At 41.3% G+C, this 15,990-nt stretch overlaps 1 protein-coding gene across 7 annotated transcripts in view; it reads right to left on the bottom strand.

Moving 5' to 3' along the window:
• ADAD1 (adenosine deaminase domain containing 1) overlaps positions 1-15,990 on the bottom strand; it is a 437,856-nt gene that overhangs the window by 45,650 nt on the left and 376,216 nt on the right. For 6 of the 7 annotated variants that reach the window (XM_073572015.1, XM_073572013.1, XM_073572017.1 and 3 more), the window contains one exon: positions 1,991-2,419. The exons of the other annotated variant lie outside the window; for it this stretch is intronic. In XM_073572015.1, the coding sequence (XP_073428116.1) occupies positions 2,306-2,419 (114 nt within the window). In that variant the 3' untranslated portion in view covers positions 1,991-2,305. Of the gene's footprint in view, positions 1-1,990; positions 2,420-15,990 lie in introns of those variants that run through there. 7 annotated transcript variants of the gene reach the window in all.

Raw genomic sequence — 15,990 nt, 5'->3', positions numbered from 1 at the left:
ATGTGGTTACGGCTTTGCCTCCAACCCAAGTTACTGTAGAGAGGTTGTTCTCTAGCCTTAAAATTATTAGGTCAGATTTGAGGTCATCTATGAAGGAGGATCTGATGGAGGCAATTTTATTTCTTAGAACAAATTCATAGACTGCACAAATGTTATTTAGTATGTTTTTGTTGAAAACTGTTTTTTCCACTTATAGTTTATTACATAGTGTTATATATATATATATATATATATATATATACACACACACTATATATATCTATATATGTAATCGATATTACATAGTGTATTACATGTTTACAATTTATTACAGTTTGTGTTCTAAAGTTGTATTCCACTAAATATTATGTTCTATCTAAATATCTTGATTATTGTATCATAAAAATGATTTAATGTCTGATGTTCACATTGTACTAGAATAAATTTTTCACTTAAATATAAGCAATATATGTGGGAGTCGGAGTCGTGGAGTCGGTGTAAGGGAAATTGAGGAGTCGGAGTCACAGGTTTGGCTTACCGACTCCACAGCCCTGGCCAGAGCCCTGCAAAATGACCTCAGCAGGCCACAAATGTGCATGTGTCTGCACAAACGATTAGAAACCGACTCCATGAGGATGGTTTGAGGGCCTGACGTCCACAGATGGGGGTTGTGCTCACAGGCCAACACCGTGCAGGACGTTTGGCATTTGCCACAGAACACCAGGATTGGCAAATTCTCCAATGGCGCCCTGTGCTCTTCACAGATGAAAGCAGGTTCACACTGAGCACATGTGACAGACGTGACAGTCTGGAGACACCGTGTAGAGCGATCTGCTGCCTGCAACATCCTTCAGCATGACCAGTTTGGCAGTGGGTCAGTAATGGTGTGGGGTGACATTTCTTTGGAGGGCTGAACAGCCCTCCATGTGCTCGCCAGAGGTAGCCTGACTACCATTAGGTATCAAGATGATATCCTCAGACCCCTTGTGAGACCATATGCTGGTGCGGTTGGCCCTGGAAGTCTCCTAATGCAGGACAATGCCAGACCTCAGGTGGCTGGAGTGTGTCAGCATTTCCTGAAAGATGAAGGAATTGAAGCTATAGCCTGGCCCGCCCATTCCCCAGACCGGAATCCGATTGAGCACATCTGGGACATGCCTTACTACATCCACCAATGTCACATTGCACCATAGGCTGTCCAGGAGTTGGCAGATGCTTTAGTCCAGGTCTGGGAGGAGAACCCTCAGGAGACCATCTGCCGCCTTATCAGGAGCATGTACAGTATGGAGGTCATACAGGCACGTGGAGGCCACAAACAATACAGAGCAAAATTTCCTTGTAATGAGGCATTTCCACTGAAGTTGGATCAGCCTGTAATTTGTTTTTCCACTTTGATTTTGAGTATCATTCCAAATCCAGACTTCCATGGGATATTCATTTTGATTTACATTGATAATTGTTATGTGTTATTGTTCTGAACACATTCCACTATGCAATGAATAAAAATTTGAAACTGGAATATTTCATTCAGAGATCTCTAGAATGTGGTATTTTAGTGATCCCTTTATTTTTTGAGCAGTGTATATTTCTAAACACTTTTTTTTTACACTTTCGCCATGCTTTAACAGTCTCCATAGGAGACTAGAGCTGGCACAGCTTGATCGGCTCTGATCACCACTTGGACAACCATAGAGGTCTCCATGTCATGCCGACGCACTGGTAACCCACGATCACGTGACGTGGTTCACCAGTTAGCGCATTACCGGCCTGATGGCCGGAAGCGCCAATTAAATGCCGCTGTCTGCATGACTGTCACCCGCGACTATTATGGGCACACGTCAGCTGTTCAAAACAGCTGACATGTCCCAGAAAAGATGTGTGCTCACCACCGGAGCCCAGGCAGTTATACCGACATCGGCATACGTTTATGCCCAATGTCGTTAAGGGGTTAAAGGAGAGTGATCAATTAATGAACTTAAGGCAAATGACAGTTTAAAAATTTCACAACACCAACATGAATCTTACGTTTAATCAAATACAAAGAAAATGAACAAATACGGATATACAAAATGTTATGACTTCTGTAATACATAAAAAAACAACTGTTTCCAGAAATGTGGAACATAAGTGGCTTGATTACAGCATTTTAATGAAAATTAGAATACAAATAAGAACTGTATGCCAATAACTTTTTTGCTTTTTTATGATCTAAACTATTTAGAGAAAAAGCATTTTTATTCCTATAAGGATTTTTTTTAAACCATATAGTGAGCAACAGGCAAATAAAATATTGAAGTGACATATGGGAATAACTCCAATTCTAGGATTACACTTGGAAGCTTTCAATAGTTTTCGGCTTAACAATCCAAGACCCCAAACCTCGTTGCTCAAAATAGGACTTCAGCAAGCACTTTGCTTCTTGGTAAGATCCAGAAAGGTTCTGTAGGGTAAAATCACATTTGAAAATTGTTATAAAGCAATATTAACACAGTCTAGGTTAATAAATGGCAAACTTTTTAACCTCTAATCCAGACATTGGACGAACTGATACATCCTACTTGCCAATGTGTTTTTGCAAATTAAGATGTTTGTACATCCTGCTGATCGTATGGACACAGGAACCGCGTTATGCGCAATCACCTCAAGAAAACTGCTAACAGAGTTCCAACACCAACAGTCTCTGGCTGCTTAGCCCTAAAGATGCTGCAGTCAACAGCAACTGTGGCATCCTGAGGTCTCCAGGGCGGGCATCACCTCTTACCCCATCAGTCCCCCCCCCAAGGGACTTGTGTTTGCAGGGTGCTGAGGATAGTTATCGTAAATCAGGGATAAATAATGACCTCAGGTGTGCTAGGTATTGTGACGTGTTAAGCCCCCCCATAGGTAGGGTAGAGCAGGTCTGATATACTACATAATTATATATATATGCGAAATTTTAACCCAGCGTGTTCCAATTCACCAAACAATTTTGCCCCTGTCTACATACTGGGGAAAAAAAGTGTGTGCGTGTCAAGCCCCGCCCCTCATTAAGATGTCATTATGCCCCTATCTACATAATGGGGAAAAAGTGTGTGCGTATCAAGCCCTGCCCCTCATTATGTCATAATGGTTGCCATGGCGACGCTGATGTCATCACAGGCTGCAAGCCCCGCCGCTCATTATGATGTCATAATGGTTGACCATGGGATGGAGGATGTGTGATGGGTATATGGGCACTGGACTATGGGATGGAGGATATGTATGACGGGTATATGGGCACGGGACTATGGGATGGAGGATGTGTGATGGTATATGGGCACTGGACTATGGGATGGAGGATATGTATGACGGGTATATGGGCACGGGACTATGGGATGGCAGATATGTATGATGGGTATATGGGCACGGGACTATGTGATGGAGGATATGTATGATGGGTATATGGGCATGGGACTATGAGATGAAGGATGTGTGAAGGGTATATGGGCACTCGACTATGGGATGGCGAATATGTGATGGGTATATGGGCATGGGACTATGGGATAGAGAATATGTATGATGGGTATATGGGCATGGGACTATGGGATGGAGAATATGTATGATGGGTATATGGGCATGGGACTATGGGATGGAGGATATGTATGATGGGTATATGGGCACGGGCATATGGGATGGTGGAAATGTATGATGGGTATATGGGCATGGGACTATGGGATGGAGGATAATTATAATTTGTTATAACCACAGTTCGTTGCTATGCCCAGGCTCTTCAGCATATATATATATATATAGAAATCAAGAAAAAAGGGCAGCACTACCAAAATAATACAGCAGGTGCAAAACCTATTCAGCAGTGTCCAAACAGCCAAAATGACAAAAGGAAAAAAAAAATAGGCTTGACAAAGACGGGTCACCGTTGAAACGTTGCCATCTGAGGATCAGTAAAGTATCCACTTTTTTCACATTTAATTTGAGTGCTGCCTATTTTTTTTCCATATATATATATATATATATATATATATATATATATATATATATATATATATATATATATATATACACACATGCAGCTCATCCAGGATGGCACATCAATGTGAGCTGTGGCAAGAAGGTTTGCTGTGTCTGTCAGTGTAGTGTCCAGAGGCACTACCAGGAGTCAGGCCAGTACACCACCAGGAGACGTGGAGGGGGCCATAGGAGGACAACAACCCAGCTGCAGGACCGCTACCTCCGCCTTTGTGCAAGGAGGAACAGAAGGAGCACTGCCAGAACCCTGCAAAATGACCTCCAGCAGGCCACAAATGTGCATGTGTCTGCACAAACGTTTAGAAACCGACTCCATGAGGATGGTCTGAGTGCCCGACGTCCTCAGATGGGGGTTGTGCTGATCACTTATTTTGGCATTTCTGTCTAAATCTCTAAAATGGTTTATTCAGAAATTTGGAATCCTTATAGCCTCTTTTCCGGTACTGTCCCTCTATTTAGAGGTGCACAAAAGTGTGGTCAACTACACTTTTGTGCATGCCTAAAAAGATGGGGCAACTCCTAGAAAGAGGCCCAAAACAGTCTGAAGTGACTTCACCTGCCTCATTATAGTGAGTACCTATGTCAGGGGTTTGGTCTAAACCCCAATGTACGTTAAGTGCATAACAGAGCACAGAATAAATGTGAGTGGAGTGTTATGAGAATATTTGGAAAGCAGAATGAACAATTAAATCAACAGGAGTCTAGGAATTATTAATTTTTAACAGCAATTTACCATGCAGTATAAGTGATAAGACAACTTTATTTTTCACTTGAATTTTATTCTGGCAGTACCAGACTTAAACCTAGCTTCTTATGTTTTGCCATTTATATACACTAAAAGGGCCTATAAATTAAAAAAAAATAAAATTTGATACCTTGAAACTTTTTTTTTTCTACTGACAGAACTGTATGAGGACTTATTTGTGAGATGAGTTGAACTTTTTATCCATACCATTTTGAGGTACTAAATAGCATTTTTTTTTTTTTATTGTGCCGGGTATCAGCTGCAATACCCGGCCACGATCAGCGGCGCTCCCCCCGGGGCGCCGCTGATCGCGCTGACGTACTATCCCATTCCCCAGTCATACGGGCGCGGGTACTGTGGACGGGATAGTACGTCTGATGTCAGAAAGGGGTAAAGGTCAGACGCGTTTGCTTGCCAATCAAGCACACTGATACTGCAGTTTTTAAACCAGGAATTGGTACTTTTGGCAGTGTGGACAGGTGCCAATTCTTTCTGGAGAATGAAATATCCATCTCCAATAAGCTTGTTGGCAGAGGAAAGCATGAAGTACTCTAAAATTTCCTAGTAGACAGCTGCACTGACTTCGGTCTTGATAAAACACAGTGGACCTACATAAGCAGATGACATGGCTCCATCATTGATTGTGGATAGTCCAGCTCATAGTCAAAATAACAAAAAATTCAGTGCTTGCTGACCTCAATGCTAAGAAAACAAGTTCATAATCATTTAGAAACAACAATACTAATGTTTTAACTCAGGAAGAGTTCAGAAATCAATATTTTGTGGAATATCTATGATTTTTAATCACAGCTTTCATGCGTCTTGTCATGCTTTCCACCAGTCTTTCACACTGCTTTTGGGTGACCTTAAGCCGCTCCTGGTACAAAAATTTAAGCAGTTCTTCTTTGATGGCTTGTGACTATCCATCTTCCTCTTGATTACATTCCAGAGGCTTTCAATGCGGTACATGTCTGGATATTGGGCTGGCCATGACAGGGATTTGATGTGGTGGTCCTTCATCCACACATTGATTGACCTAGCTGTGTGACATGGCGCATTGTCCTGCTGGAAAAAACAGTCCTCAGAGGTAAGGAACATTGACTGAGCAGAAGGAATCAACTGTTTTTCCAGGATAACCTTGTATGCGGCTTGATTCATATGTCCTTCGCAAAGATTAACCTGCCCAATTCCAGCCTTACTGAAGCATCCCCAGATCATCACCAATCCTCCACCAAATTTCACAGTGGGCGCAAGAAAGCGTGGCTTGTAGGCCTCTCCAGGTTTCTGCCTAACCATTAGACGACCAGTTGTTGGGCAAATTTCCCTCCATGAAGATTACCTTAATCCAGTCCTTTATGGTACAATCCTTATGGTCTTTGGCAAACTTCAGACTGGCTCTCCTTGGCTTCTCATTGATGGAAGGCTTTTTCTACCTTTACATGACTTGAGCCCTGGCTCTAGGAGCCTGTTACGAACTGTTCTTGCCGTGCACTTCACCACAGCTGCCATTTGCCATCCCTTTTCTACTTCACTTGATGTCATCCTGCGCTTGCTGAGTGACATTCGAATAAGATGACGGTCATCCCGGTCAGTGAAGAGCTGATTTTCGCCCTCTGCCGGTCTGTAGCTTTGTTGTCCCCAATCTCTGCTACTTGACCTTGCTGTAATGGACAGCTGTCTTAGATATTTTAAGGATTGAGGCAACATGACGCTCACTGTATCCCTCTGCTAGTAAAGCCAGAATTGATCCCTTTTCCTCACTCCAGACTTTTCAACTCCTTAGGAATGAAAAAATAACTTTTAACCATGCCAATTACTTTTGGGATATTAGTAGCACTTGTTTTGCCATCCAGCTTGTCCTATTGCAAGAGGATTGTGAACACCACAGCAAGGTTTTTTATTCTTTCCTTCGTTAAATAAGATTTCGCTCAGGTGATAACCTAATCAGAAGCACATTAAGTAGAATGAGGTGTACTCTGGTTGGAATTCAACAGACACTGGAATGGAATGGCTGTCAGACATGTAGAGAAGCTGATTTCTATAAAACTGTGCAGTGGTCTCTTAATTTTTGCTAGATCTGTATATCCGAGATTTATCTCTTGGTTGATGGACCCCTTTTGCAAATCCTTTCAAAATCATGAGGACATCTTCGATGCTCCATTTAACGACAAATTAAGGTGTTTAATCTGCATGTACTGAAAGAACTCCCTATTAGATATGGTTTGGCTAGGTAATTTGCATATTAGATATGGGAAATCTAGACTTGATATCGGCAAACAAAAGAACCTCCAGCGTGTCCCCATCCACCAAGTTGGCAAAACTGAACAATCCTGCCAAAATCCACGGGTGCACCATTGCAGGATCCATGATATTTGGTATCAGAGGTTTCATAAATAAATACACTGCGCAACAAATTTCTGGGAAGTTCTTGTCCCCTGAGAAAATGTTATTGTAAGTTATAGATTTTGATATGCTGAACACGAATGTGCGCTCCAAAAGTCTGTATCACACAAGGTTTTTAAGAAACAGTTTATAGTCTACATTATGACGTCTGAGACACTACATACATGTGCATCGATGTCAGTAGCAAAAGCTATTGTTCAAAAGTGTTTTGCAGACGACTTTCGTTTGTAATCCATGTTAGATGTTTCTCGAATAAGTTGCCAGCATTGACGTACTCCACTTTCCCTGGTACCTTTTCTCCATCAGCGCAATGTCTTGGTGAAATCTTTCACCGTGTTCATCTCTAACGGCACCAAGATTGGCTGGAAAAAAGCACAAGAGAAAATGTAGACAATGCCTTTTTAGTGACACATTGTATTTCATCAAATGATATGCTGTGAGCATGTTGTCCACGAGTTGTTCAAAGTTCGGTGCCCTGCTGTTGCCAAGGAAGATGAAGCTCACATCTTTAAAGGCTCTCCATGCCACTTGTTCAGCACCTTGAAAAAGACCATCGAAGCTACTGTCATTCTATATATCTCTGATCTGTGGGCCAATGAAAATACCTTCCTTAATCTTTGCATCACTTATTCTTGGAAATTTCTGTCACAAGTAAGAAAAGGCTTCCAATTCTTTGTTCATTGCTTTGACAAAATTCTTCATCCAAGTTTAATATGCAAAGGAAGGAGAAAACTTTGCTGGATCAACAAGAGGACTATGTTTAACATTCTTCCTTCTGTGCAGCAACCAGGTTTTTGTGGAGTGGCCAGTCCTTTCTGAAATAGTTCATATCTCGTGCATGACTGTCCCACTCACAAACAATATTTGGTATATCCAAGCTGCAGTCCAAGAAGAAGTGCAACAATTTTTAGATCACCACATATGTTCCAGTTAGAATTTCTATTAATGTGGGTCAACGGTAACTCCATATTCTCATACGTTTCTTTCATGTGTACGGCATGTCCAATAGGTATAGAGGGATAGATATTTCCATTGTGTAGTAAAACAGCCTTCAAGTCTTAAAACTGACGAGTCAATGTACAGTCGCCATTCCTTCGGTTCATGTTTGCATCCAAGAGCACCAAACAACCCCAAGACATCGTTGCCAAAGGTTAAACTGTCAACATGGTTGAAAAATGTATTAAGGTCTTCTTGACGACTGCAAAAAACAGAAAAACTCTTGTTCCTGGTAATAAGAGATTCCGTTCTTGTAGCCTTGATCCCAATAATTCTGCCTGCCTCTTTGACAATTTCAAATCTCTGACCAAGTCATTCAGATCAGCTTGACTGAACAGATGAGGATTAGATATAGAAGGCTCAAAGTCTGGGTCTGCAGCAGTTTCATTGTCCACTGACATTGTTAGTTCATCTTCGCCATCCTCCATTGTCCATACTTTTTTTCCACTTGTTAGGCTCATCAGGGGCTCTCCAAACGCAACATGGTGTCTGATCTCAATTCCAGCCAATTCTGCCTTGAAAAAGGTCAAAACGGTGCTCCTTCCCTTCGAAACTCTGCCATGCGCCCAAACAGTGGTTTATCCCCACATATGGGGTATCAGCCTACTCAGGACAAATTGCACAACAAATTTTGGGGTCCAGTTTCTCCTGTTACCCTTGGAAAAATAAAAAATTGGGGACTAAAAGATCATTTTTGTGGAAAAAAATGATGTTTTATTTTTATGGCTCTATGTTATAAAACTTCTGTGAAGCACTTTGAAGGTTCAAAGTGCTCACCACACATCTAGATAAGTTCCTTGGGGGGTCTAGTTTCCAAAATGCGGTCACTTGTGGGGAGTTTCCACAGTTTAGGCACATCACGGGCTCTCCAAACATGACATGACACCCGCAGACCATTCCATCAATGTCTGCATTCCAAAACGTCACTAATTTCCTTCCGAACCCTGATGTGTGCCCTTACAGTAGAGGGAGTCCAATTTCTTCTGTTACCCTTGGCAAAATAAAAAAAAATTTGGGGACTAAAATCATGTCTGTGGAAAAAATATGGATTTTTTATTTCCACGCCCGGGCGTTATAAACTTCTGTGAAGCACTTGGGGATTCAAAGTGCTCACCACACATCTAGATAAGTTCCTTGGGGGGTCTAGTTTCCAAAATGGGGTCACTTGTGGGGGGTTTCCACTGTTTCGGCCAGGGGTGGGGAACCTCAGGCCCCAGGGCCATTTACGGCCCTCGACGACCTTTTATCAGGCCCCTGAGCAGATTTTCAGGGACTGCACTCTTGGGCAGGGAGCTGTATTTTGATTGCCACAAGCTCATTAATTTCTTCTTGCTCTGTTAGCACACACACGCAGTATTCACTACTGAGCATTGAAGGGCATGCAATGAAAGATTAAGTCATGAAACCAGTGCCAGAGTCAGGATGTACTTTGTGGGCGGAGTTTGTACGGCCTCCGAAGGATGGTATAAATATCCAAATGGCCCTTGGCAGAAAAAAAAGATTCCTCACCCCTGGTTTAGGCACATCAGGGGCTCTCCAAAAGTGACATTGTGACATGGCGTCCGATCTCAATTCCAGCCAATTTTGCGTTGAAAAAGTCAAACGGCGCTCCTTCCCTTTCTAGCTCGGCTATGCGCCGAAACAGTGGTCCCCCCCCCCCCGCATATCCGGTATCAAAGTACTCAGGACAAATTGCACAATAACTTTTGCAGTCCAATTTCTCATGTTACCCTTGGTAAAAAAAAAAAAAAAAAAAAAAAAAATGGACCTGAATTTTGTGAAAAAGGTTAAAGGTTCATTTTTTTAAACATTCAAAAAAAATTCCTGTGAAGCACCTGAAGGGTTAATGAACTTCTTGAATGTGGTATTGAGTACCGTCAGGGGTGCAGTTTCTAGAATGGTATCACTTTTGGGTATTTTATATCATATAGACCTCTCAAAGTGACTTCAAATGTGATGTGGTCCCTAAGAAAAAAAATGGCGTTTTAAAAATGAGAAATCGCTGGTCAACTTTTAACCCTTATAACTTCCTAACAAAAAAAAAAATTTGGTTCCAAAATTGTGCTGATGTAAAAGTAAATATGTAGGAAATGATACTTAAGTTTTTTTGTGTGCCATATCTCTGTGATTTAAGAGCATAAAAATTAATTTGGAAAATTGCGAAATTTTCGCCAAATTTCCGCTTTTTCACAAATAAACGCAAGTTACATATATGAATGAAATCTTCACTAACATGAAGTACAATATGTCACAAGAAAAACAATGTCAGAATCACCGGGTTCCATGGAAGCATTCCAGAGTTATTACCTCATAAAGGGACAGTGGTCAGAATTGTAAAAATTGTCCCGGTCACTAAGGTGCAAACCACCCTTGGGGGTAAAGGGGCTGAAGTCCCCTCCCACCACTAAAGCCACCGGCGGAAGTTTCAGAAGAGAGAACAACCTCCTCAAAAAGCAAATCTGCCCTGTATTTGGGGTATATAAATTACATAAATTAATGGGCTTACCCCTTAAAGAGGCCTCCAAAACAATAAATCTGCCCCCAGGATCAATGTGTCCTATTCACTTGTAGGGACCAAAGTGAGGATATTAAAATTGCCACACCTCCCCTCTTATTACTGCTAAAAGCTGAATAAGACACAGGAAAGGTGCGGAGGGCAAACTTAAACGTTCCAGTCTTATGATGGGTTTCTTGAATAAAGGCCGACTTCAGTTCCTGTAAGGTGAGCCTACATTTTCTAGGGGAATTAAGACCCGTAACATTCAATTAAGTTAAGGGAGTCATGATGGACAGTTGGGAAACTCGCATAAGCCAAGGACCCCGAAAATGTCCCCCTTCCAGAATCCCTCAGCAGATGAGGGAGAGAGAGAGTATTAGAAAATTAGTAATCGAAGCTTTTAAACAAAAGGAAGAACTTAAAAAGAAAAAAAAAAAACTCAAGGGACGCTTTCTGTTTCTTAAAATGGATGCCTGCACACGTCACAGAGTGAACTATTTTGCCATCAATGTCCGATTTGTTTGTGACAAAAATGAAATAGTTACCAAGACATTGGCAGTAAAAGACACCAAAGCTCATCACACCAGTGAGTTTCTCCAGGTCTTGGTGGAAAAGGTTCTGCAAGACTATGAACTTAAAAAAGAGCAAGTTCTTTCTGTCGTAACTGACAATGCTTCAAATATGATAAGTACTATTAAGCTAATGAATGAGAGTAATGATGGTGACCAGCAGCTAGAAGAACATTCTGGGTCCACAGACACAAATGTTTGAAATAGAGGAACACAGTATTGTAATTGAGGAACAAACTGAAGTTGCTTCAGATGAACAGCAACATGATATTTTAGATGATCTTGTTGAAACTGTGTCATTATGTTCTTTCATTCATCACATGCGCTGTGTTGGGCATACGCTACAGCTGGCTATAAGAGACAGTCTGCAAGAAGGACATGCTGCTGCACTGATTGGCAAGGTGAGAAAATTGGCTACTGTTGCCAGAACCCCTAAAGTTGACTCAATTTTGAAGAGACGTGCTGGAAAAGGGGCAATTATTGATCAAGCCACACGATGGGGCAGTACTTACTTAATGATTCAGCGCTTGGTTGAACTGAAAACCTTTCTTGTAGACATGGCTAACCCTCAACTGACGCTAAATGAAAGTCAGTGGAATCAGGTGACTGAGCTGGAAAAATTGCTAGAGCACCCATTTACAGTGACTAAAAAATTACAAGCAGAGGACTTAACTCCAGGTATTTTCTTAAAGGAGTGGAAGAACCTGATGTTTAGCCTGTCCTAAAGAGGAGGGTTAATTGCAAGTGGCATTGCTACATCAATGAAACGGAGAGAGGAGCTACTATTACAAAATAACATTCTTTTGGCAGCTGTTTATGTAGACCCAATGCATCGGATTCTTCTAGATGATCAACAGCTAAGTAAAGGAAAAGAAGCTCTGTTTGAAATAGCAGTAAGGATGAAAGGGTTGCAGAACAGTCAGGAGGAACAAGAAGAATTTGGTCGTCCTGCCACATCTTCACCCTCATCATCAACTGATGAAGAATTTAATTTCGAAAAATATTTGGATCACAAGGACCGTGCAAAGCGTTCCCGCATAGAAGAGTCATCCCCATCAAGGAACACAGCCAGTACATTTCAGCAGAATTTTTCATGTGCACTAAAAGAATTTGAGAAATTTGACCGTTCATCAAAACTAACAGTGCAACAAGCGATTCCTCTGTATCCTGACATTGTCAGAGATGTTGCCCGAGTGGTTACTGCTTTGCCACCAACACAAGTTAGTGTAGAGAGGTTGTTCTCTGCTCTCAAAATAATTAGATCAGATTTGAGGGCATCCATGAAGGAGGATCTGACAGAGGCAATACTTTTTCTGAGGACAAATTTATAGATTTCTTCTTATTAACTGCATAAAAGTGTTTATTGCATATTTACTTACAGTTTAGAAAAGTTTATAAAAGTTATTTGCTATATTCTAATTGTATTCTAATAAATGTAGTTTTTGCTCTAAGTGGTCTGATTACTTAAATGATGGTGAGAAACTGAATAAGCACGATGTTTAATATTTTACAACAGTAAATTTGTTGTTATGAATTGGCCATTTATGAAGGAGTCGGAGCCGGAGTCGGAGTCTGAAAAAATCCAGGAGTCGGAGTCGCAACTGTGGCTTATCGACTCCACAGCCCTGCACAAAACCATACCTGGAAATTCTCAAACTGACTTTTACCCACCTTGATGTGGTCCACACAGTCCTCTCCCCTGAGGGGCTTAATGCTGTCTCACAAAGTTGCAGCTTCTAGAACAGTGGTTCCCAAACTCCAGTCCTCACAGACCCCAACAGGTCATGTTTTCAGGATTTCCATAGTGTTACACATGAGAGAATTCCTGATGCCTTGATGATACTTCCATCACCTGTGAAACACTAAGGAAATCCTGAAAACATGACCTGTAGGGGTTCGTGAGAACTGGAGTTCGGGAACCACTGATCTAGAACAATCCCCACCAACACCTTCATCTTCTTCACAACAACCCAACTAACGTCACTTCAAACCATGGAACCCACCTACTCCTCGAACTTATGGCTATAAATCTTGGCTCTATTTTACACTTATGATAGCTTAAAAGCTTGCTTATAAGTAGCTTCCTCTCAGCCATTCCAGCTCTCTCTAGATTCTTAATATTTATTGTTCTAGAATACTGCTTGTTAAAATGGTTTCCAAACTTTTGAAAGGCCAAAAACTGACTTGTTTGTTCAAGATACCATACACGGTTATAAGTATCATTCAGAAAATCACTTATCCAGGAGTGCACAACCAATCAAGTTCAACCCCAAGATCAGAACTATTAGTCACTTCCCTACTACACCTCCAAGAAAGATAAGTGTCTTTCTCCAGTGAAGATATTGTTGTTCAATGACTCTTGCGGTTGTTTACATGTGATTTTGTTTTCAATGTAAAATGTTTTACTGTCTTCTAGTGTTAAGTCATAACAATTTATCACGGTTATTGCTAACCCAATCAAGGACTGCTGGTCTTCAACCCTACTATCTGTTTTCCATAATCTCACTTAGTACTTACCCAGACTAAATCACCCTCCCTTCATTGTCAAACCTAATCATTATTTGCCTTGGTCCTAAGGCCCAATTTGCTATTCAGTCTCTAACTAGAGACTATGAACACCAACATGGCTAATCTGGTACATCGGCGCTGACCTTTTCCTGGCGCCTGTGCACTGCAGTACTTTGCTCTGCCCTCAACAGGTCAGATAAGTACGCCTGCACAGGAGCGCGATGCCGAGCAGACTGGGTGGATGATGCAGGGACACGTCAGCCACACGAACCAAGAAGGAGGATGGCAATTGTAAGAAGATGGGAGGCGCCGGACAAAGAACAGTGACATCCCTCGGACCGAACAGCTCCGCAGGCAAATATAATAGAAGTTATAATGAATAAGTTATTTTTCTTCTCTTCCAGGTCGGGTTGGGGGCAGATATACAGCATTATAGAATGCTGTATATCAGCCCTGAAAGGCGGTGGCCGCATCTTATATAGGACTAATCTCGTGACAGATTCCCTTTAAAACGTAATATAAAAACAGGCGCAGATGGATTCACAGCTCTTTGTTATAATAAGTATACTTCTGTCCTAATCCCCCCATCTCATTAGCTATTTTAACCCTTAGTGACAGAGCCATTTTGCAGCTTAATGACCAGGCTAATTTTTACAATTCTGACCACTGTCACTTTATGAGGTTATAACTCTGGAACGCTTTAACGGATCCTGCTGATTCTGAGAATTTTTTTTGTGACATTTTACTTCATGTTAGTGTTAAAATTTCTTCTATATGACTTGGGTTTAGTTACGAAAAAAACGGAAATATGGCATAAATTTTGCAATTTTCAAACTTTACAATTTTATGCCCTTAAATCAGAGCTATGTCACACAAATTTCTTAATAAATGAAAAGTCCCACATGTCTACTTTACACCAGCACAATTTTGGAAACAATTTTTTTTTGTTAGGAAGTTATAAGGGTTAAAAGTTGACCAGCGATTTCACATTTTTACAACAAAATTTACAAAAACATTTCTTTTTAGGGACCAGATCATATTTAAAGCCATTTTGAGGGGTGTACATGACAGAAAATACCCAAAAGTGACACCATTCTAAAAACTGGACCCTTCAAGGTGCTCATTACCACATTCAAGACGTATATTTTTTTTTTTATTTTCACAAGTGTTAAAAGAGAAAATGAACCACAAAATTTGTTGTGTAATTTCTCCTAAATACGCCGATACCCCCACCCCATATGTAGTGGTAAACCACTTTTTGGGCGCACGGCAGAGCTCGCAAGGGAAGGAGCGCAGTTTGACTTTTTCAACGCAGAATTGGCTGGAATTGAGACTGGACGCCATGTCGCATTTGGAGAGCCCCTGATATGCCTAAACAGTGGAAACCCCCAACAAGTGACCCTATTTTGGAAACTAGACCCCTTAAGGAACTTATCTAGATTTGTGGTGAGCAATTTGAACCTCCAAAGTGCTTCACAAAAGTTTATAACAGAGCCGTGAAAATAAAAAATCAATTTTTTCCACAAAAATGATCTTTTCGCCCCAAAATTTTTATTTCTACAAGGGTAACAGGAAAAATTAGACCACCAATGTTGGTGTGCAATTTGTCCTGAGTACGCCCATACCCCATATGTGGGGGGTAAACCACTGCTTGGATGCACGGCCGAGCTTAGAAGGGAAGGAGCACCGTTTGACTTTTTCAAAGCAGAATTGGCTGGAACTGAGATTGGACACCATGTCGCGTTTGGAGAGCCCCCCTGATGTGCTTAAACAGTGAAAAACCCCGACAAGTGACACCATTTTGGAAACTAGACCCCTTAACGAACTTATATAGATGTGTTGTGAGCACTTTGAACCCCCAAGTGCTTAACAGAAGTTTATAACGCAGAGCAGTGAAAATAAAAAAATCTTTTTTTCCCTCAAAAATGATTTTTTAGCCCGCTATTTTTTATTTTTCCAAGGGTAACAAGAGAAATTAGACCCACAAAGTTGTTGTGCAATATTTCCTGAGTACGCTCATACCCCATATGTTGGGGTAAACCACTGTTTGGGCACACGTCGGGGCTCGGAAGGGAGGGAGCACTGTTTGACTTTTTGAATGCAAAATTGGCTGGTATTAATGGTGGCACCATATCGCGTTTGGAGACCCCCTGATGTGCCTAAATAGTGGAAACCCCTGAATTCTAACACCAACACACCCTTAACCACAACCCTAACCCCAACATACCCCTAACCACAAGCCTAACCATAACCCCTACACACCCCTAACCCTAATCTTAACCCTAATT

This window comes from Dendrobates tinctorius, unplaced genomic scaffold (genome assembly GCF_039654945.1).
Source record: "Dendrobates tinctorius isolate UK_male_01 unplaced genomic scaffold, ASM3965494v1 ptg000030l, whole genome shotgun sequence".
NCBI classification, from domain to species: domain Eukaryota; kingdom Metazoa; phylum Chordata; class Amphibia; order Anura; family Dendrobatidae; genus Dendrobates; species Dendrobates tinctorius.
This window is presented reverse-complemented; position numbering and strand designations above follow the sequence as displayed.